Raw genomic sequence first — 23,622 nt, 5'->3', positions numbered from 1 at the left:
AAAACCCCAGGAAAAGAACTAAGCGAAATGGAGATAAGCAACCTAACAGATACTGAGTTCAAAATACTGCTTATAAGGATGCTCAATGAACTTAGTAAGAACCTCAGTGAACTTAGTGAGGGCCTCAAGAGCATAAAAAAGGACCAGTCAGAAATGAAGGAGGCACTAACTGAAATAAAGAATAATTTACACAGATTCAATAGTAGAGTAGGTAAAGCCAAGAAGCAAACCATCGATTTGGACTCTAAGGAAGCAAAAAACACCCAATCAGAACAGAAAAAAAAGAATCCAAAAAAATGAGGATAGTGTAAGGAGCCTCTGGGACAACCTCAAGCGTGCCAACATTCGCATCTTGAGGGTGCCAGAAGGAGAGAGAACAAGGAATCAAAAACCTATTTGAAACAATAATGGCAGAAAACTTCCCTAACTTGGTGAAGGAAACAGACATACAAGTTCAGGAAGCACAAAGAGTCCCAAACAAGATGAACCCCAAGAGGCCCAAGACACATCATCATCAAAATGCAAAAGGTTCAAGACAAAGAGAGAATCTTAAAAGCAGCAAGAGAAAAGCAGTTAGTTACCTACAAGGGAGTTCCCATAAGACTGTCAGCTGATTTCTCACAAGAAACTTTGCAGGCCAGAAGGTAGTGGCAAGAAATATTCAGAGTGATGAAAAGCAAGAACCTACAACCAAAATTACTCTACTCTATCCTGCAAAGCTGTCATTTAGAATTGATGGCCATATAAAGAGTTTCCCAGACAAGAAAAAGCTAAAGGAGTTCATCACCACCAAACCGTTATTATATAAAATGTTGAAGGGTCTTTTTGAAGAAAAAGATAAAATATATAAACAAACAAAATGGCAATGAATATATATCTATCGACAATTGAATCTACAAACAAAATGAACAGGCAGAACAGAAACATTCTCATAGATACAGAGAACATTTTGTTGGTTGCCAGATGGGAGGGGTGTTGGGGGAATGGGTGAAAAATGTGAAGGGATTAAGAAGAACAAACTGGTTGTAGACTGACAAACCACAAAGAGAAGGAGGTTGGGGGGTGGGAGGAAATAAACCAAAGAACTTATATGCATAACCAATGAACACAGACAACAGTGTGGGAAAAGGCAGGAGGGGTCAATGGAGGGGAAATGAGGAACATCTGTAATACATTCAACAATAAAGATTAAAAAAAAATTTGATAGAGCCACATCGACTGGTTACCTCCGGCACGACCCAACCAGGGCGGAGGATGGACTGCAACCGAGGTATGTGCCTTGGCTGGATTTGAACCCTCGACTCATTGGTCTGCGGACCGACACTCTAACCACTGAGCCATGCCAGCCAGGGCGAATTAATAAAATTTTAAACTGTACTTAATGAACATCAGATAGTACTATTTTCACCACATACAATGTCTGCTCCAAAGCTTGCTAAAATTATAACCAGATGGTACATTCATAGATTAAATTGGCCTATGACCTACCACAAGTTTATAACTGCTAATGGGTAAAAAATCAAAACAATAAACTCTGGAGGAGAAAGGCAGCCAAGTGGCTTTTGTAAGCAAGTACATGACAATGGTCATTGATTCAAGAAATAGCCTTATTTTCAGGGAGCTGCTAGCCACTAAAGCATACCTAATGTCTTTGTCAGGGAAAAGAAGGAGGTTTATATATTTTCACGCATGGTTGGAAAACTATGAGTTCTAGTAATAGAAGATAAAATCAATCAATTAAACAACAAAAATTAACTGAGTACCTATTATTGAAATCAAGAAAGATTTCACCCCTCCTATCTATGTGTAGGAAGATACTATGTTGAAGGTAATACAAAGGAATGTATGATACAGCTCCATGCTTTATGGAAAATACAATCAACACAGTGATTGATAAAAAGGAAGACACAAAAAGGCATAAGACATGGTCTTAAATATGAAAGCAAAAACTCTTTTATTTATTTTTTTATTTTTGTTCAGATAGAGTGGGAGAGGGAGACAGGAAGAGAGAGAGAGAGAGAGAAACATAGACGTGAAAGGAACACATCAAGTGGCTGCCACCCGCACGACCCAACCAGGGCCGGGGACAAACTGCAACCGAGGTACATGCCCTTAGCGGAAATCGAACCCGGGTCCCTCAGGACCGCAGACTGATGCTCTAACCGCTGAGCCAAACTGGCCACGGCGCAAAAAGTCTTTTTAAAACACACGTTAACACACACACATTTGCAAAAGCAATTAGACAGAGAAAAAGGGATAGAGATAGAAATATCGATGTGAGAGAAAAACATTGACTGGTTGCCTCCCGCACACCTCCTACTGGGGATCACACCTGCAACCCAGGCAGGTGCCCTGACCGGGAATGAAACCAGGACCTCTCAGTCCATGGGACAATGCTCAATCCACTAAGCCACACCAGCCAGGCATGTCTCATGTATTTTTTTTAACATTTACTGGCCTGGGTCACTTTCTTCTTGCTTCAGGTTGCCTCTGAGTCACTGTCTAGTCAGCTAGTTCTCTCAAAGATTTCCCATGGGCCCAGCCAGTGTGGCTCAGTGGATTGAGCATCATCCCATGGACTGAGAGGTTCTGGTTTGATTTCCGGTCAGGGTGCATATCTGGGTTTTGAGCTCAATCTCCAGTGTGGGTTATGCAGGAGGCAGCTGACGGATGTTTTTCATTCATCGATATTTCTATCTCTCTCCCCCTCTCCCTCTCTCTCTAAAAAAATCAATGAAAAATATATATTTAAAAATTATCTTTTCATTAGGCAGCATATTTCACTGGTTTAAAAAGTGTATGGGGAGAGGTTTTAAACAAGACAAGTGTGCACTCAAATTCTAGCTCTAACGCTTACTAGCTGTAAGACTTTAGGAAAATCCCTCAACCTTACTAGGATTCTATTTCCTCATCTATAATATCAGATTCATAATATCTACCTCACAGAATTGTTTTAAGGATTATATGCAAAATATATTTAAAACACTGAGCAGATGTGTCTCAAATATAATAAATACTAAATATTGTGTTTAATTTGAAGGAAGATTGTAGTTAAGATTTAACTTTTGAAAATCCCTGCTCTGTCACTTACCATATAACTTGAACAAGTTAATCTTATAACTTTGAGCCTCTATTTCCTCATCTGTGAAATAGGGTTACCACCATCCTTCTCATAGAAGAGTGATGAGGATCAATGATATAAAGTACATAAAGCACTCAGCATAGTTGAAATACAGTAAGTGTTCCACATATAAAACTATTTCTGTTATTAAAGTGGGCCTAAAGAAACCCAATGACATTTTATACATACAAAAGTTCTCCTATATATGTTCTAAACTACATTTTGCCAAATTTTGTGCCATTTGGCCTCATTAGAGAAACAGTTGTTACATTCCTTTTAAAATATTTTCTGAGCTAGCAAATTCATCACTCTTCCTAGCCCTCTCTGAATCAGGAAGGTTTTTTGTTTTTGTTTTTATACATCTTAAATATATACAATTTTTATTTGTCAACTATATCTCAATAAAAGGTTTTTTACTTGATCTTTTTGGTATGAATAGTTTTACATAGGATGTATTTTTGCTCTGTTTTCACCATTAAATTGTAATTGCCTTGAAAGCAAGAACAGCAAAACAAATACCTTTTGTATAGCAAAATCACTGAACTATTTTCTAGCCCCACTAGCAACTTAACCAACTTAACACTGGAAAACTCACCTCCAAACAGGACCCTACCATACTTAGAGTGAATATAGGCTCCAAACACTGTTTCTTTAATCTTAATAATTAATACATACCCCTGGTCAATCTCTCAGTATTCTAAGTTATAGTTAAAATAATTACCTAGAAGAAAAGGGAAACCTACTGACATTGTCTAAAATATCTCAATGTATCATGACAAATTTATAAGTAATTCATATAATTATTCCACCATTTCTAGGTGACACATCTCTTAATTATATCAAAGGCTAAGTCACTAAAATTTCAAATCCAACACAAAAAGAGATTGCTCACCTCTTGAGATTTCTCTATATTCTGGAATACAGCATAGGCAATAAGTGAACTTGAACCTATAACACTGACAGAGATAAAAGATCAATAAAACAGGACAATTGGGGTTCCTTCATTTTTTGCTATTGGTTTTTACAGCTTTTTTTGACATATAATGAACTGCACATATTTTTTAAAATATAGACTGCTCCATGAATTTGTGTGTCATCCTTGTGCAAGGCCCATGCTAATCTTCTCTGTTTCATTCCAGTTTTTAGTATATGTGCTACCGAAACAATTGATTTTGCAAGTCAATCCTGTTGACCAAGTTAGTTTTTGATTTTCAAAGATTAATCTTCGACCTGTTTGTTTTGTTTTTTTTGGTCTTATTGTTGTTGATATGGGTACATTTTATTAATTAGAAAATATCAATATGGTAAAGAACAACATTTCTCTCTCAGTAAAGAATAAAAGCAAATCCCTGGCAGGGGGCAGAGGGGCACAGAGAATGTAGAAACCTTCAGAATTCTCTAATTTTGCTTAAACTCGTTTTTTATTTTATTTTATTATCCTCACCAGGAGGGAAAGAGAAACATTGATGTGAGAGAGATGGATCCAGTGGCTGCCACCCACAAGACCCCAACCAGGGCCAGGGACAAACTGCAACCAAGGTACTGTCCCTAGTGGGAACCGAACCCGGGACTCTCTGGTCCAAAGGCCGACACTCTAATCGCTGAGCCAAACTGACCAGGGCTGCTTAAACTAGATTAAACAGTCATATTACTTGAGATTCAGTAACCTTACCTCAGAGTAGCCATGACAAATTGTATCCACTGTATTGCCGAATAAATCTATAAACAAAATGAGAAAATAATGAAATTAAGCCTTTTATATTTACTATTCAACCTTACTCCAGTTTCACTGTTTATTAACTATCTGTGCAGAGCACAACCTCTTCTTCAGTGCCTAATCAAAACACACTATAAATCTGAGAATGAGTAGAAAGACTGAATAGAGCCCTGGAAAGGAAAGGTGGCTTCTTTCTTTCTCCCTTATTGCTACATCTCTGGGAAACAGTAAGATAAAAATAGAGAGATGGATATAAAGTGACCAAGTGATTTAAAAAAAACAAAACAGCTAAATGAGAAAATAAAGGGAAGAATAAAATGGAGAAGAGGTAGAAAAAACTAAATTTTTAGACAGGACAGAATGGAAAGAATGGATAACAGGAAAGGCAAACAAATACAAATTGAGTCGAATGACAGACAGAGGAAAACAGAATAAGCAACAGGAAAAAGAAAACAGTATGGAGAGAGACACGGTGTGTGAAAAATATAGAACAGGGAGGAAGAAAAGGGGAGCAAAAAAGGAGAAAGGGAAACTTCTAATCTCACCAAGTCCGGATTGTGCGTCAGAATTCGAGCCTCCAGTAGGAAGGCCATAGGGACTTCAGCCCCAGCTATGCTCAAGCAGCCGGATCCTTCTTGGTCAGGTTCTGAATCCCCAAGTGGTGAACAGGCTCCACCCCTACCCCAACTGAGCTCCTCCCTGCCCAATCCTGCCCTGTATCTTGAGGGCAAGGAGAGAAGGCAGCAGCAAGTGGAGGAGAAAGCCCAACAAAAATAGAAAAAGCAGGTGACAAGGAAACAAAGTTCTGAAAAGCATTAGAATTGTTAGAAGGGGTAAGGCAGGAATAATAAAAAGTAGAAAGAATGAGTCATAGTGAAAAGGTAAATAGAGCTGCAAGAAATCAATGGAACAGAAAAAAGGGAGAGAAAAATGGGGAAGGGAGGTCTGCTTAAAACTCGCCCCCTTTCAAAAACAAAAACAAAAACAAAAAAACTTGCCCCTTTTTTAGAGACAGAAGCCTGTGATAATAAAGATGGACAGCATATTCACTCAATCAATAAAGTTTTAGTAATACCAAGAAAAGCTGTGAAGAGAAGGGGTTATTAGTATCTCATATTTGGCCCAGGTGGTTTTGCTCAGTGGTTAGAGTGTCGGCCGGCGGACCAGAGTCTCAGGTTTGATTCCAGTCAAGGGCATGTATCTCGGTTGCAGTTTGTCCCTGGCCCTGGTCAGGTCATGCTAGAGGCAACCAATCAATGTGTCTCCCTCACATCAATGTTTCTCTCTTTCTCTCTCCCTCTCTCCCACTCTATCTGAAGAGAAATAGAAAAATATCCTTGGGTGAGGATTAAAAATAATTTTTTAATATCATATTTGTTTAATACTAACAGCTTCAATATTCTATACCAAAAATTCCCACCAGAAATATAACTATGTAGTTAAATGACATGATTCATCTAATACAATTTATATATAAACTTTGTACAAAGCATTGTGTTATGGAAAATATAAAGACAAATAAGATATAGACCCATACTTCCAGGAGCTTATAATATAGTAGGAAAAATAGCTTGAATACCAAAATCTTAAAACCCGCATACAAAAATAATACATACTGATTGGCATTTTAACAGTATTTGTAAGAACTGGTAACATTTGGACAAAAATTGGAGGAAGAAGAAAGCAGAAGGAAGAACATTTTATTTATGTAACCATTCATTTCTTCTAACCACACTTTCATATATTCTACAAATATTGACAATATAAATTAGATCATTTGCATGGCCTGAGTAATTTAAATATATGACTCATTTATTCCTATGAGGTTAAGAATATAGTGTTGAGTATAAGACAGGACATTGTTAAGTGCAGGTAGGCTGTAATCACTTTGCTTAAACTATTAGATGAATAAATAAATGAAAATACCAGTAAATTTCTGGATCAGAAATCCCTATTATCAGTCTTAGAGAGTGTTTTGAAGTCTCTAATCATATATCTATGTAATAAGGGTGAGGGGACTAATGACAGTCTCACCAAATGATAAGGGAATGCTTCTGAACAAAGGACTCTTGTCTCAGTCAAGAACAAATCTCAGATTGTTCAGAAAACAGCCATGCCAGATTAGTCTGCTGCTCTGGATAGAACTTTTCTTTTCTGGCATCTTTTCTAAGATGTCTTATGCCACCAGCCAACACATGGGAATTTACTTTTCCATTTTCCTCTCTAAATTAGTCCCGTCTTCTATATATTCAGCACCGTCCTCCTTTGAAATGTCCTTGGAAACATAATCTTCCCATCTTCCTTTTCTATAAGGGTTAACCCAAACCCAAATGATAAAGTGGGTGATAGTTATTTTCAGTATTCTTTTCTCCTCATTTTTATTATTTATTTATTTTAAATCCTCACCCAAGGCTATTTCTCCGTTCATCTTCAGATAGAGTGGGAAGGGGGGGGGGGGGAAGAGAGAGAGAGAGAGAGCGCGCGAGCATCAATGTGAGAGAGACATATTGATTGGTTGCCTCCTGCATGACCCCAACCAGGCCCAGGGACCGAACCATAACCAAGGTACATGCCCTTGGCCAGAATCAAACCCATCACTCTTTGGTCTATGGGCCGATGATCTAACCGCTGAGCCAAACAGGCAAGGGTTTTTCTCCTCCTTTTTTTTTTTTTTCTAAAAAAATGTATTCGAGAGCGGGAGGGAAGAAGAGAAATATCAATGTGAGAGAGAAACATCAATTGGTTGCCTCCTGTATACACTCCAACTGGAGATAAACCCACAAAACCTGGGTATGTGCCCTGACCGAGAATTAAACCTGCTACCTCTTTGTATACGGATGAAGCTCCAGCCAACTGAGCCACACTGGCCATCTCCTCTTTTTACTTACCTCCTTAGGAAGCTCAAACACACCCCAGCTCTCACTTAATGTAATGGCCTACTCTATATTACATATCAATTTAAGTTAACAGATACTGATTAAACTTCTACCATGAACAAGTTAATGCAGTGGACAGAACGTCAAGAAAAACACCTACCTAGTAAAATATTTTTATTTAAGCAAAATTTCTCAACTCAAAAGATTTTTAGTAATAATAGCTACAAATTATTAAGTGCTTTTTATGTGTATAGCTCTATGCTAAGCATTTTAATCCTCAACACAACCTTTTTTTTTTTTTATCCTCACCTGAGCACATTTTTCCATTTTTTGTACAGGTAGAGTGGGAGGGAGAGAGAGGAACAGAGAGAGAGAGAGAGAAACATCGATGTGAAAGGAACATATCGAGTGGCTGCCACCCGCACGACCAACCAGGGCCGGGGACAAACTGCAACCGAGGTATGCGCCCTTAGCGGGAACCGAACCCCGGTCTCTCAGGACCGCAGGCCGACACTCTAACTGCTGAGCCAAACCGGCCAGGGCTCAACACAACCTTTAAGGTAAGAAGTATTATGCCCATTTTACAGATTAAAAAAACAAAACAAAAAAACTAAGGCCCGGCCAGTGTGGCTCAGTGGTGAACATTAACCCATGCACCCATGCACCCATGTACCAAGAGGTCGCCTGTTCAATTCCCGGTCAGGGCACATGCCCAGGTTGTGAGCCTGATCCCCAGTGGTGGGCATGGAGGAGGCAGCCAATCAATGTTCTCTCTCATCAATGTTTCTATCTCTCTCTCCTTCTTCATTCCTCTCTCTCTCTAATATCAATAAAGAAAAATTAAATAAAAAACTAAGACTTAAAGAAATTAAGTCCCTTTCCTATGGTTACAGAGTTGCTAAGTAATAATGCCAACATTCAACCCTGGCCGGTTTGGCTCAGCGGTTAGAGCGTCGGCCTGCGGTCCTGAGAGACCTGGGTTCGGTTCCCGCTAAGGGCACGTACCTCGGTTGCAGTTTGTCCCCGGCCCAGGTCGGTTGTGCGGGTGGCAACCACTCGATGTGTCCTTTCACATCGATGTTTCTCTCTCTCTCTCTGTTCCTCTCTCTCCCTCCAACTCTACCTGAACAAAAAATGGAAAAATGTCCTCGGGTGAGGATAAAAATAAAATAAAATAAAATAAAATAAAATAAAATAAAATAAAATAAAATAAGCCAACATTCAAACTCAGTCAGTCTGACATCTCCCTCTTAACATCTACAGTATTCTTACAGGGAACTGCATTATGGGAGAAAAAGGAAAGATAATTTTAAAAAGTAACATAACATCAAGAGAGTTCTTTTATTAAGCAATTGCTTCTTAGATATGACAACAAAAGCACAAGCAACAAAAGAAAAAAATAGATATATTTGTCTTCAAAATTAGAACTTTTGTGCTTCAAAGGATACCCTCAAAAAAGTGAAAAGGCAACCTACAGAATGAGAGAAAATATTTGTAAACCATGTATTTGATAAGACTTGTATACAGAATATATAAGGAATTCCAACAACTCAATAATAAAAATACAACCTAATTTAAAAATAGCCAAAAGTTTTAAATAGAGATTTCTCCCCAAAAATACACAAATCACTAATAAGCCCTTGAAAAAATGATCAACATCATAAGCCATCAGGGAAATACAAATTAAAATCACAATGAAGTGCCATTTCACAAGTACCAGGATGGCTATGAATAAAAAAAAAAAAAAAAGATAGACAATACTAAGTGTTGATGAAGATGTGGAGAGAAAGGAAACCTCAGACATTGCTAGTGGGAATGTCAAATATTGGAGCCACTTTGTCAGTTTCTCAAACATATACTATATGACTCAGCTTCTAGATATAAAACAGGTTCTACTCTTAGGTATACTTGGACATAAATGTTTGTAACAGTTTTACTCATAATAGACAAAAAGTAGAAACAACATAAATGTCCATCAACTGGCGAAGGGATAAATAAAATGTGGTCTATCCATACAATGGAATACTATTCAGCAATTAAAAGGAAAGAAGTACTGCCCTAACCAGTTTGGCTCCGCGGTTAGAGCACTGGCCCTCAGACCAAAGGGTCTCGGGTTTGATTCCTGGTCAAGGGCATGCACCTAGATTGAAGATTCCACCCCCAGCCCTGGTCAGGGTCATGCAGGAGGCAACTAGCTGATGCTCACATCAATGTCTCCCTCCTCCCACTCTATCTAAAAATCAATGGAAAAATGTCCTCAGGTGAGGATAAAAAAATAAAAAATTTTAAAAAGGAGCCCATCCAGTGTGGCTCAGTGGTTGAGCGTCGACCCATGCACTAAGAGGTTGCAGATTTGATTCCTGGTCAGGGCACGTGCCCAGGTTGTGGGCCTGATCCCCAGTGGGGGGCATACAGGAGGCGGCCAATTGATGTTCTCTCATTGATGTTTCTCTCTCTCTCTCCCTTCCTCTCTCTCTAAAAATCAATAAAAAGAAAAAAACTTTTTTAATGGAAAGAAGTACTGATACATGCTACAACATGGGTGAACCTTAAAAACATTACGCTAAGTGAAAGAAACCAGTCACAAAATACCACATATTATATGAGTCCATTCACATGAAATATCTAAAATAGGCAAATTTATACAGACACAAAGTAGATTAGTGGTTGCCTAGGGCTAGGAAGGTAATTTGGGAAGGAATAGGGGAGTGATTGCTAATGAGCACAGGGTTTCTCTTTTAAGGTTAACCCAATAAACCACTGAATGAAATCTGAGGGTTTGTGTAAGAATGGGAAAACTGCTAGAAATTACAAAAAACTAGTTATCACTGAAAATTTTTTTTAAATTTTATAAGGTGATAAAATCTGCAAACCATAAGTGAAAGATCTTAGCATTGATCTAGACAAGAGTCTAGAATGAACTATCCAAAAGATGTTTTTAAACAGAATAATATAATCATTAAGTCAGTATGGATTTATAAATAATTATGCCTGATTAACCACATTATCTTTTTGGATAGAACTACTACACACAGTATATATGGTATTTTGATAGAGCATCTGATAAGAAATTTTGTGATATGGCTCTGGCCAGTTTGGCTTAGTGATTAGAGCATCGGCCCACAGACCAAAGGGTCTTGGAATCAATTCTGGTCAAGGGCACGTGCCTGGTTGCGGTTTGGTCCCTGGCCCTGGTTGGGGTTGTGCAGAAGGAAGTCAATCGATGTGTTTCTCTCACGTCGATGTTTGTCTTTTCTCTCTCTCTCTCTCCCATTCTATCTGAAGATAAATGGGAAAAAAAGTATACTCGGGTGAGGATTTAGAAAAAGGAAATAAATTTTGTGATATAAAATTAAATACAGACCAAGTGGAAACACAATTAAGGACATTTCTTGAATAAACTTAAGGGAGTGTTAACTCATTGATCAATATCAACTTGACTTCTAGTGGAGTGAACCAGCATTCTGACTTGGCACTGCTCTGTAAAACACTTTCATCAATGACTTGAACAAAAATATAGTAAGTGTATTTATAAAATTGTGGGTGTCATTTATCTACTGCCACATAACAAATTTCCACATATTTAGAGTCTTAAAACACAGTTATAATTTCATGTATTCTATGGTCAGGAGTCCAAAGTTAGCTTAGTTGGGTCTTCTGCTTCAGTGTCTCTGACAAGGCTATAATCAAGATGTTGACTAGGGCTGATTCTCATCTGAATACTCAAATAGGGAATCTGCTTCCAAGTTCACATAGTTGTGGTGTACTTCAGTTCCTTCATATTGGTCTGAGGGCCTCAGTTTCCAATTAACTGTTGGCCTAATGCTACTCAGTTCTTTGCTTTTTTAAGATGTCTTCCTAGCAAGATAAAAATCATAATCTTATGTAAACAAATCACTGGAGTGACATTCCATCACCTCTTCTGTATTCCATTGCTCAAAGATCTTGCCAACACTCAAAGGGAGAGGATTATAAGAGTGTAAATATCAAGAGACAGAGATCATTGGGGGCCATTTTAGTGTCTGCCCACCACATGTAATACAACATGTTAAGTACTTTCCAAATCACATCATTTGTAATAGTTGTTCCCTCTCACTGGAATGCTCTTCTCCCAGATAATCACATTACTGGCTCCTCATCCTTCAAGTATCAGCTTAAATATCCACCCAAGGATATTTTTCCTATGACTTTTTTTTTTTTTTTAGATGGAGTGGAAAGGAAGGTGGATGGGAGGGAGGGGGAAAGAAGGAGAGAGAGACAGACAGACATCAATGTGAGAGACAGCCCTGGCCGGTTTGGCTCAGCGGTTAGAGCGTCAGCCTGCGGTCCAGAGAGAAGAGACCTGGGTTCAGTTCCCACTAAGGGCATGTACCTTGGTTGCAGCTTGTCCCCGGCCCTGGCTGGGTCGTGCGGGTGGCAACACTCGATGTGTCCCTTTCACGTCAATGTTTCTTTCTCTCTCTCTCTTCCTCTCTCTCCCTCCCACTCTATCTGAACAAAAGACAAAAAAGTCCTTGAGTAAGGATAAAAATAAATAAACAAATAAATAAATAAATAAATGTGAGAGACAAATTAATCCTCCCATCATATTCTTTCATAGGCCCTCAACTTTTCTTTCTTAGGAATTTTCACAATTTGTAATTATATGTTTATTTATATAATTATTTAATATTAGTGTTCCAGCCCTAGCTGGTTTGGCTCAGCGGTTAGAGCGTCGGCCTGCGGTCCAGAGAGACCAGGGTTTGGTTCCTGCTAAGGACACATACCTTGGTTGCAGTTTGTCCCCGTCCCTGGTTGGGTGGTGTGGGTGGCAATCACTCGATGTGTGTCCCTTTCACGTCAACGTTTCTCTCTCTCTATTCCTCTCTCTCCCTCCCACTCTACCTGAACAAAAAGTGGAAAAAGTGTCCTCAGATGTGGATTAAAAAAAAAACAAAAAAAAACTTGAGGGAAATGAAGGAGCCAGCCATATGAATATCTTGGGGGGTGGGGTGGGGGAAGTGTTCTAGAGGCGGGGAACCAGTGCACAGATCCTGAGGCAGGCACATGCCTTGTGTATATAAGGAATAGTAAAGCGGTCAGTGAGACTGGGATCTCATTGGCTTGATAATGTTAGAAAAAAGATGGGAGAGCCCTGGCCAGTTTGGCTCAGCGGTTAGAGCGTCGGCCTGCGGTCCGGAGAGACCCGGGTTCAGTTCCCGCTAAGGGCACGTACTTCGGTTGCAGTTTGTCCCCGGCCCTGGTTGGTCGTGCGGGTGGCAGCCACTCGATGTGTCCCTTCACGTCGATGTTTCTCTCTCTCTCTCCTTCCTCTCTCTCCCTCCCACTCTATCTGTACAAAAAATGGAAAATATCCTCGGGTGAGGATTAAAAAAAATAATAAATAAAAAAAAAAAATAAACCATTTCCTTGGGTGAAGATTAAAAAAAAAAAAAAAAAAAGATGGGAGAGAGTTTATATGTTACCTTAGCAGACCATGACACTTTTCTTCCTCCTTACTCCAGCCGCTACAGAGAGTCATGTGCACAGTCATGTAACATGCCCTGCCTCCTACTCCTACTCCTAACCAGTGTGAGCTTTTTTATTTTCCATATCCATGTCAACAGTGAGACTTCCTAAACATGAGGTATTATACCTGGCTTATTTGTGTAGACTGTCAGGGTCCTGAAGTCAAAAATCTAATCATATCATGAGATAACTGACTGAGACCAGGGTGCTATTAACAGGAAGCAGAGACAATTACTGTATTTTTGCAATTCATAGAAAAAGTACCAATATTAACCTTCCCTCTCCAACCAGTCCACTTCCGTCACTTTTTTCAAAACCTACTTCTAAACTAACCATGACTACAAAGTCATTCCTGATCAATCATATTAACTAGGTGTACCCAAAGAATTTATATATACATGTGAATAACTTAAAACAGTCTAAATGTCATATAAAGGGTTCTAAAAACTCTTAATAGCTCCTTATTGACTACAAGACAAAACAGGAAATTCTTAGTTTCATGTTCAACATTCTCCCCTACCTGAGCTTAAAACTGTCTTAACTACTGTTTTGAGAATTCCTTCCAGCCAAGCCAGTCATTCCCCAAAGCGTCACGTTCACCCCCACTTTCTGCTCCTTCTTCACTTGTTCTCAACCTAAAACATCCTTTCTTCCAAGGCTTAATTCCATCTCCACATCCTACATGAAGCCTTCTGAACCACCTGAGCTCACAGTAATTTTCCCCTCCTCTAACTTCTGTCATGTCCTCCAACTTTCGTCATTTGTCTCTGTAGTTCATTTTACTGAATTAGGGCAAAAATCAAAATCAAAGTGTCCACTTTGCACGCGCACACTTCATTGGACACACACACACACTGGTTAGAAACCCCCTCGTTCCGTGTTATGTAATTTATTCTTACTCTCTCATCCATTTGCTCATCAAGTCTCCCGAAGCCCACCCTACGAAAGTGACTCGATTCCATCCTTACCGCTTCACCCTTACTATGATGTCCCATTGCAGGAGGACGTTAACTTCTCCGACCTAGACTATTGCAACAGACCCGGTAACTGGCCGGGCGTCAGCCTTCTTCCCCCCCGATGCACTCGGCTCACTCGGGAAGGGCAGCACGTCTGCAGTCTCTCCTGGGGAAGACCCTGGATGGGGCCGCTCCTCTTAGCTTCACGAGACCGTCCACAACGTGCCCCGGGTGCCCTGCCCAGATTGACCCTGTTCCCCCGGCTGGGCTGGTAAATGCCTCCTCTTCTTCCACGAGCCGTCTTGACAAGCCACCGCCGTCCTATGTTCACCTGGGGCTTCCGGCGCGGCTGGCACGCGGGGCCCACGCGCGTTTGGCAAACCCGCGGAAGAGGGTGCACCGCGACGGCGTTGGTGTTTTCACGACGCTGTCTGACCATCTCCCATCTGCCCTTTGTACCGTGAGCCTCAGACTGCGATCGGTGTAAACAATCCATGCCCCGAACAAACATCTGCGGGATGTAATGTTCTGTTTAATCTTCCCGGAGCCCGGGGCCCAGCGGGGAGGCGTACTCAGCTTTCCGTCAAGCCTGGCGTCCCCCGCGAGGCCGGACTATCCGGGAGGCCCCGACGCCACACTGCCCACCTCGGGGCCTGGCTTAGGGAGTATGGCTGCCTGAGGGCCACACCGGGCCAACTGACTACGGGGAACACCTGTCAGGCTGACTGACCGAAAGTAGTAGTGGATCCCAACCGACTGCCTGACGGACCGAAGGCAGGAAGAAATAATGGCTGGCTTCTTCCTCTTCAGAGACGAGGCAAGAGCGAACCCAGCGCTGCAGAGGCGCCCAGCCAGCGCCTCGCGCCTCTCCTCACGCGGAGGAGCACCTGAGATCGGCTGGGCGGTTGCGCGCCTCAGCACGTGCGCGCGCGCATGCGCGTGCGGTCGCAGCCTCCCTCTTTCCCTCTCTCTCTGCCTTCGCCGCCTCCCGCCTTCCCCCTCCCCCACGGTTCTCCACACGCCGTCGCTCCTCCCTCACCCTGGGACCTCGCGAGCTTCTCTGAAGCCCTATTTCCCCGCCCCCCACGTGACCCCTCCCTCTCAGCCGAGGCGGGCGTGAGCCTCCCGGGCTGGCTCTGGGTCACGTGACCGGCGCCGCGTTCTCCACTACAGCCTCACTCGCTGCCACCGCCAGAACCCGGCGTGATGGCTGCCGCCGTGCCCCGCGCCGCTGCTCTCGCCCCCCTGTTTCCCTTTTTCTTGTTCCTCCTCCTCCTCTCCGCTCCGCAGGGCAGCAGCGGCCTGCACACTAAGGGTGCCCTTCCCCTGGATACAGTCACTTTCTACAAGGTAACGGGGGCGGGAGACCTCGCGCCCCGGTGCAGCCCGAGCCCCCAGGGGAGCGCGCACGGTGCGGGATGCAGGGAACTGAGGTTCTGGCTAGAGGTGGTCAGTAACGATGATCCCGGGCTCCCCACCCTCCTGTCGGGCTGGCGGACGCAGGGCCGAGGCCGGAGCCTGACCCTCGGGTCTAAATGCTCCCTTGGCTTTGCAATATTTGTACTTGCTTACTCTTCTCCAAAAGGTGCAGCCCGGGGAACTGGGTGCCCCTTCCCTTCACTCCTGGGGAGGGGGCGGTGCCAGGCGAGATCCAATCCTCGAGTCCCAAGTGGGAGACCCGGAGGGCGGTGGGAGGTGGACGTCACTGCTCCGGCTGCGGTTGGGCGGCGGGGTAGAAACCCGTCGTGTGAGCCCGGCTTCTGCGCCCTTCTTCCCCCGGCGTGGATTACAGCCTGCTTTGCCGTATGCAGATAATGGCCGGAGAGCCTGCGTCTCGTGGAGAAGTATGAGCGTTAAGAATAAGCTTCAGTCCGGCTGGTATGGTTCAGTGGATTGAGCGTCCTCTCATGGACTGAGAGGTCCTGGTTGACTCCTGGTCAAGGCACATGCCCGGATTGGGGGCTCGCATGCGGGAGGGCGGCCCTCCCGGTGTTTCTTCCATCTCTCTCCCCCTTTCTCTAAAAAGTCAATAAAAACATACTTAAAAAAAAAAAAAAGAATAAGCTGAGGTTCAGGTTCAGCCATCCTGTAGGGACCATCTTGGGCCTGGGGACAAAACGAGTGATATATGTTCAAAGCATGGAAGGATTTGCCACTACCCCTATCCCCAAATTCACAGTTTTGGGTCCTGGCCCTGGCAAATGACTTGGAAATGTGGAAGGCTAAACGCAGTCCCAATCTTCAGCTCTTGCACCTGTTTTCGCCCAATGGCAACTCTTAAATTTGCTTACAAGATGGGCAAGCAAAAGGTTTGAGAGAGCGCGCCGTCGTTTTATTTTCTTAATGGGTACCCATTGCTGGGAAGTGAAACCTGCAAGTGGAGTTCTAAATCTGCCTCAAGTGGTTGAACTCTTCCTATTTTCAAAAGGGCCTCTTGCCCTGCGTTTGGCATATGTGGCCCATTCAAGGCAAAGTTTCAAGAATTTAAAAGTGTAAGTTTGGCTGGCTGGTTGTCAGGCACATCCCACAAGTACCCTATGCGTTGGGGGCCTTTATTGTCAAAGTGACACCTCTACCCTCAAACATGGGACTGGGATAACATCACAGACCAAGTGTGACTTAGAGGGAGACTTTGCCTGTAAAGTTAATAGTATTTCCTAATCAGTTGGTGCCTCTCCATCTTTACTGCTACCACCCTGGTCAAGACTATGCTTACAGGAGCCACTTCTCAGTCCATTCTCCATATCGTAATCTAAGTCCTACGTGAACTGACCCTCGCTTCCCTCTCCTTTCATCTAACCATTCTCCTTTTTGTCCACTCTGCTTCAGCCACACATTGTCTGCCCTTTAAATATTTCTAGCTCATTACTGCCTTAGGTCCTTTACACTTGTGAGAAGAACATTCTTTGCCCTTTATTTGAAAGCTGGTTGCCTCTTGTTCAGGCTTAGGTTAAATGTTACCTTCTCAGAGCCCTTCCTTGATTTCCCATCCCTCAGCCTAAAGTGCCAGTCACATTACCCAGTTTGATTTCTCTGTAGAGCACTCATCTCTGATTTTTTTTCTTGTCTGTTTTGTCATATCCCACACTAGAATATTATATGCGTGGGAAGAACTACCTTGCCTATTTTGTTCCCTGATCATCTGCACAACCTAGCGGGTTATATGTGACATAGAAGATGCTCAATAATAATTTGTTGAATGAATGAACAAATGTTTTCTCCAGTCCCTTTCTAAATCTCACTTTCTTTATTATTGAACAAAAGGGGAGCTTCCTAGTGTTATCATGTACAGGGGCCTCAGCCCATGTTCTGCCCTTTAGTGATTTCCAAGGTATTTTTGTTTCTCGCCCTTTGCCATCACTAGAGATAATAGACCCTGCCCTTTTTCTTTACTGTCCATTTTCTTGTTTACTTAGCTGATAGGCTCTCAGTACCTTTTTATTAAATGAATGAATGAATAATGAATTCATTTGTTCATTGAAGAAGCAAATTGCCTAAATACAGGTTATGATAGAGCCAATTCTTCAAGGATGAGGAAAGGAGAGAGAGTCCTAAAGCAATTAAGAGGTACAGACTGAGTAAAAATATATATATAAGAAAAAATTCATTGTGCACATGCTTGCCGTTTAAAACCATTCTGCCAGTGGTAAGAAGGGTGAAAGTAAAAGTTGGAGGTCTCTCAATTGTATTTCAGTGTTAGAGCACTGTGTTAAATTATTCCATATTAATAATAAAAACAATTTAGCTTTCCCACTGAATATGTAGCATCTGCTACCAAAGTCTGTCCTAGTTTTGTTCATTTAGCAAATATTTTCAGAGCATCTGCTACATACAGGTACTGTTGGGCACTAGGGATACAGCAGAAAACAGGTCAGACAAGGTCCTTATTCTCATAAACATACATTCTAGTGGAGAGGACAGATAACAGACAAGCAAATAAGGATTTCAGAGTGATTAAATGCAGCAAAAAAAAAGTAGAGCAGGGTAAGAGATAGAATGTGATGGGAATGAAGCAGTATTAGATGGTATGAATGGAGGAGGCCTCCATTAGGAGGGGATATTTAAACTGAGCTTTGAATGATAGACAACCCTGGAAACAACTGGGGAAAGGGCTCCAGTCAGCAGAGACAGCAAATGAAAGTGGGAATGAGTTTGATGTATTGAACTGAAATAAGGGTAGTTGGGCCAGAGGGATGTGATCTGATTTATATTTTAAATCTTTGCTTTTAGGTCTCCAGAGCTCAGAATTTGGGGTTTCAGTGACCACCTCAAGATAACCTGTTCTGGTGGCTTCCTATTCCCTTGGGCCCCTACGCAGTGTGAAATATTTTTTAAAAACTAAATGGACACCAACACAATAAGAAACAAGGACTAACACAAACAAATGATGTTAGCTTGACTTAATTAGGACAGTGATTGCCTGTGATGAAATGCTGACTGGCAATGATCACTTTGATTAGAAAAAAAATAATTGGAGGATGAGAAGGCAGTATTACTGACCAAAGGCAGTTTGTTAGATCAAATCTGTGCTTTGGAAGAAACCATCAAAAGAAGTCGTTGGGATCCCTCCATACATTAAACACAGCATTACCACATGACCCCTCAGTTCCACTCTGAAGACAGGTGTAAAAACAAAAATTCGTACGCAGAATGTTCATAACATCTGTTTACAAATAGCCAAAAGGTTGAAACATCCCAAATGTCCATCAACTAATGAATGGCTAAGCAAACTAGTCTGTTTGAACAATGGAATAGTTATTCAGCCACAGAAAGAAATGAAGTACTGATGCATGCTACAACATGGATGAGCCTTGAAAACATCCTAAGAGAAAGAAGGCAATCACAAAAGGCCACATATTTTTTTTTTTTAATCCTCACCCGAGGATATTTTTCCATTTTTTTGTACAGATAGAGTGGGAGGGAGAGAGAGGAAGAGAGAGAGAGAGAGAAACATCGATGTGAAGGGACACAGCGAGTGGCTGCCACCCACACGACCAACCAGGGCTGGGGACAAACTGCAACCAAAGTACATGCCCTTAGCGGGAACCGAACCCGGGTCTCTCTGGACCGCAGGCCGACGCTCTAACCGCTGAGCCAAACTGGCCAGGGCCAAAAGGCCACATATTGTATGATTCCATCAGAGTAGACAAATCCATAGAGCAAAAAGCAGATTAGTGATTGCTGGGGATTGGAGGGAAGGAGGACTGGGCAATGGCTGCTTAATGGGTACGTGGTTCCTTTTCAGGTGGTAAAAATGTTCTGGAACTAGAGAGTAGTGATGTTATACAACATTGTTAATGTACTAAATCGCAGTGAATTGTACACTTTTAAATGGCTACAGTGGTGAAGTGAATTTTAAAATTAAAAGTCTTGGTCCTGATAGTTTAGTACCTAGAGATCTAGCCAGAGGGAACTGTGGTCTAGGGAGGGGACATTGTCCCAAGCCTGGCCTCTCAGCAGCTTCCCTTGAGCCCTGAAATTACAGAGTTCGAACTGAGGACTCCCTAGCGAAAGCTTCCTCCATGGTGCCAACTCCTTTATAGATGGTTAGTTGGTTGTGTTTTGTCAGATTTCTGGTTCAGTGTTTCCTGAGAAAGGGCCCCTGGGATGATGGGCATGACAGGGGCCAATGTATTGTGTACTAAGGGTCTCCTTGGCCTTACCAAAAGGCCACTGTAGGAGAAGGCCTTAGTACATCTATAGCTTTATTTATTCTAGACAGGGTTATATGTCTTTGATGAGTGAACAAGCACCTAATGAGGTACTCACCACTAAATTGTTAAATTAATCAGTGAGTGAATGAAAGACTATTCGTATATGAGAGCTTCTCTCTCTTGTGGGCTTAACCAGGGGTCTGTTGGGAAAGGCAATTCGCCTCAAAGTTTCCTAGAAACCCCACCACTACCTACTCAACTCTATCCACCCTCAGGTCATTCCCAAAAGCAAGTTCGTCTTGGTGAAGTTCGACACCCAGTACCCTTACGGTGAGAAGCAGGATGAGTTCAAGCGTCTGGCTGAAAACGCAGCCTCCAGTGATGATCTCTTGGTGGCAGAGGTGGGGATCTCAGGTATGGCCAAGTCCAAATAACTGGGAAGGGCAGAGAGGGAGGAAGCTAGGAATTATTTCTCTACGTGTAGGGAGAATACCCAGCACCTTTCTGTCTGAGACACACACAAAGAGTCAAAACGGGGTCATGGCCTCTCAAAAAATCTGGTACCCACTGCAAGCTTAGCTTGAGCAGATTCTGTGACCACGGGACCTCAGCTCAGCCTTGCAGGTGCCTGAGGGAAGGGGATCCACCGTCCTTCACCCTTTACCCTCCACTGACATTAAACCGTGAGAACTTGGAGCTCTCCTTGCAGGAGATGATGGTCGGAGGGAATGTCATGTCTCCTAAGAGACGGTATAGTCCGATCTTACATCCTCATTTCAGATCTTTCGTACTAAAACTACTGGATTTTGGCTTTAGCTCAAATCCACCAGAGTTGCCATTAAACCAAGGGCAGCTCTCAACTACAGTGACAGCTTAATAATAATAGTGGCCAACATTTAGTGGTTTACAGTCTGTAAAGATGTATGCAGACATTCATTGCATTTTTAATCTTCACTTGAACCCCACCCGAGAAATGAGATGGATTATCTATCTCTGTGTTGTGCTAAAGGAGAACTAAAGCTCAAGGCTGTGGGGGAGGAAGTGGCCCATGCAGAACGCAACCGAAGTATTTATTCCCAAGTGTAGTGGGTTCTTCCCTCTCTCCGTTTCCGCCTAGCTGGAATGCTTGAGCCTCTAGTAAGCTCAAGAATTTGGTCCTGGGTAGAGGTAGCTGGCACACTTCTCCAGGGCTGTTGGTCAATTCTGTAAATTCACCTGTAAATTCACTCTCTTCGGGCTTTGAGAATAATAATAGCTGACATTTATCAAATGTTTACTGTGTGCCAGGCCACTGTACTGAGTATTTTACATGTATCTTATTCTTGTGACTATGAAGTATTATGACCCCCATTTTTCAAATGAAGAAACAGTGCTTAGAGTAACTTGCTCAAGATAGGAGAGTTTAAAGAGGCAGAACTGGGTTGGAACCCCACTTGCTATTCTGTTGCCTTGAGATAGGTGGTCTTGGCTATTTTGGGAGACGGTGTAAGAAACCAGTTGTCACAGCATCAGCCCTGGGACAGCTATTCCTTTTCAGTAGGACACAGCAAATACTAAACAGCTACCATTATTGAACACTTAATTCTGCCAAGTTAAATGCATATATCCCTCATTGGGTCCTCCCAACAGCCCACTTGTGGTAAGAACTATATTACCTACTACACGCTCCCCTTTCTCACTAAGTTCCAGCCAGACCGGCCTTTGTAATCCTTAAATAACATCTCATTCCTGCCTCAAAGAGTTTTTGCACTTCCAGTCCTTTCTACCATAGACACTCTTCCCAGATCCTCAGGTGTCTGGTTCCTTGATATTTAGGTCCCTCTGCTCATGTCAAAACCACAGACATGACTACCTGAAGTGGGCCTTCTTACCCACTGTCACATCACCCTATTTTATTTTCATCATGGCTCTAATCATTTATGTTCATGTTTGTGTTCTTTCTTCTCACCCTTAGAATATGAGCTCCTTGAGATCAGAGAGCTTGTACCTGGCACATAGTGGACATACAATAAACTAGCATTTCAGAAGAACTAGCATTTTTCAAAAAGATGAGGAAAATGAAGTTCAGAGAGGTTGAATGTGACTTGACTAATGCTGCTTGGCTAGGAAGTAGCAGAGGAGGAATTCAAACAGCCAAGATGCTTCTTCCTCTCAGCTTAGCCTCATAGCAATCTGCTGCCCCACTGTCTTCATGGTCTTGCTCCTCATACCTGGTTTCTGTTCACAGATTATGGGGACAAGCTGAATATGGAGCTGAGTGAGAAATACAAGCTGGACAAGGAGAACTACCCAATCTTCTACCTCTTCCGGGATGGGGACTTTGAGAACCCAATCCTATATAGTGGGGCGGTTAAGGTCGGAGCCATCCAGCGCTGGCTGAAGGGGCAAGGGGTCTACCTAGGTATGCCTGGTTGCCTGCCTACATATGACACCCTTGCTGGAGAGTTCATCAGGGCCTCTGGCGTGGAGGCCCGCCAGGCCCTCTTAAAGCGGGGGCAGGATAACCTTGCAAGTGTGAAGGAGACTGAGAAGAAGTGGGCTGAGCAGTACCTGAAGATCATGGGGAAGGTCTTAGACCAAGGTGAGGACTTCCCAGCCTCAGAGATGACCCGAATCACCAAGCTGATTGAGAAGAACAAGATGAGTGACGGGAAGAAGGAAGAGCTCCAAAAGAGTTTAAACATCTTGACTGCCTTCCAGAAGAAGGGGGCGGAGAAGGAGGAGCTATAAAAAGGAACTCGAGGGTTTTCCAGAGTTTGGTGGGAGTGGGAAGGGAGAATTACCTGCTGGCTGTGAGACCCTCTTGGGATATAAGAAATCTGAGCGTGCCCAGACATTAATGGTGATATATGTTTGGGACATCTCTGTTGGTACTCATGTACAGCTAGAACACTTATTCAGATGGCCTGTGAATTTCCCTCTCAGAAGGAATTGGTGCTATAAAGAATGTACTGCCCACATCGTTGAAAGGTGTAATTCTGATCCAATTAAAGTTTCCATGTTTTGGTTAAGTGGACCTGAAGCCATTCAGTTTTCTTTTAACAATTATACTTTGGACTATGACCTGCTTTCTCCTTTGACTTTTTTAATCCAAGCTGGTATGGATTCCACTCTACCAAGGTAACAGACTCTCCTGGTAACACTGGAAGCTGGTCCTAATTCAAAGCCTACCTTAATTCCTTTACACTGGTGTTCAGACTCAAGTGGACTGGTTGTGGGTGGTAAATTGCATTGTTCACATTTTCTTGCCCTTAAAACTGAATGGCAATGTTAATGAACCTCAGTGTAATTATTTCCCATACTTCATGAGATATGTACATGAAATTCTTAGTTTTGCTGATATAATCTGATAGGTTTTTTCCAAGTTCAATTTTAGACAGCTAAATGATACACTTCAGCCCAATGTGGACGTTTAAAAGAAAAAGGGATTGTTTGTCATCTGTTACTTCGTCACTGTCAGTTAAAAGCAGAGGGAGCCCTGGCCAGGTAGCTCAGTTAGTGGGTTTGATCTCCAGTGAGGGCACATACAAGAATCAACCAACGAATGCATAAGTAAGTGGAACAACAAATTGATCTTTCTCTCCCTCTCTCTAAAATCAAAAAAAATTTTTAAAGCAGGAGGAGGAGCATTAATTATACTGACTTTGAAATCTGTTTTGTGGAGTGATGAGTAGTATCTGCAATGGTAAACTTCATAGCATTCCCACTTTCATATTTAACAATATCAAATACAGCTCCTGAAATAATGTCTAATTGTATCTGTGTGGCTGGCGTGGCTCAGTGGAATGAG

General features: G+C 42.5%; 2 protein-coding genes and 1 non-coding gene across 4 annotated transcripts in view; 1 reads left to right on the top strand and 2 right to left on the bottom strand.

Annotated features, from left to right (window-relative positions):
• Positions 1-15,000, bottom strand: part of TMEM116 (transmembrane protein 116) — an 88,807-nt gene extending 73,807 nt beyond the window's left edge. Inside the window, exons 1-3 of one of the 2 annotated variants that reach the window (XM_036277070.1) lie at positions 14,909-14,980; positions 4,794-4,840; positions 4,014-4,077 (exon numbers count right to left, since the gene is read on the bottom strand). In XM_036277070.1, the coding sequence (XP_036132963.1) occupies positions 4,014-4,077; positions 4,794-4,807 (78 nt within the window). In that variant the 5' untranslated portion in view covers positions 4,808-4,840; positions 14,909-14,980. Of the gene's footprint in view, positions 1-4,013; positions 4,078-4,793; positions 4,841-14,908 lie in introns of both variants that reach the window. The other variant, XM_036277071.1, reaches the window with a different exon arrangement.
• On the bottom strand, positions 4,184-4,287 carry LOC118640456. The gene has a single exon (XR_004961376.1). It is a non-coding gene; the product is annotated as a U6 spliceosomal RNA (small nuclear RNA).
• Positions 15,001-15,339: 339 nt separating the features above from the next.
• ERP29 (endoplasmic reticulum protein 29) lies at positions 15,340-23,361 on the top strand. Its single transcript, XM_036277072.1, has 3 exons — positions 15,340-15,528; positions 20,108-20,246; positions 22,060-23,361. The coding sequence occupies exons 1-3, from the start codon at positions 15,385-15,387 to the stop codon at positions 22,560-22,562; spliced, it is 786 nt and encodes a 261-aa protein (XP_036132965.1). The 5' UTR covers positions 15,340-15,384; the 3' UTR covers positions 22,563-23,361.
• Positions 23,362-23,622: the final 261 nt, after the last annotated feature.

The sequence above is a fragment of the Molossus molossus genome, unplaced genomic scaffold (assembly GCF_014108415.1).
Source record: "Molossus molossus isolate mMolMol1 unplaced genomic scaffold, mMolMol1.p scaffold_m16_p_22, whole genome shotgun sequence".
In the NCBI taxonomy this organism is placed as follows: domain Eukaryota; kingdom Metazoa; phylum Chordata; class Mammalia; order Chiroptera; family Molossidae; genus Molossus; species Molossus molossus.
Note: the sequence above shows the minus strand (reverse complement) of the source record. Positions and strands in the feature narration are given on the sequence as shown.

What these genes read in the sequence shown, in the direction of transcription:
- ERP29 (XM_036277072.1), top strand. Translation starts at nt 15,385, where the DNA reads ATGGCTGCCGCCGTGCCCCGCGCCGCTGCTCTCGCCCCCCTGTTTCCC. An exon ending in ATACAGTCACTTTCTACAAG is followed by an intron (nt 15,529 to 20,107) that starts GTAACGGGGGCG and finishes ATCCACCCTCAG; the next exon opens with GTCATTCCCAAAAGCAAGTT. An exon ending in GGCAGAGGTGGGGATCTCAG is followed by an intron (nt 20,247 to 22,059) that starts GTATGGCCAAGT and finishes TTCTGTTCACAG; the next exon opens with ATTATGGGGACAAGCTGAAT.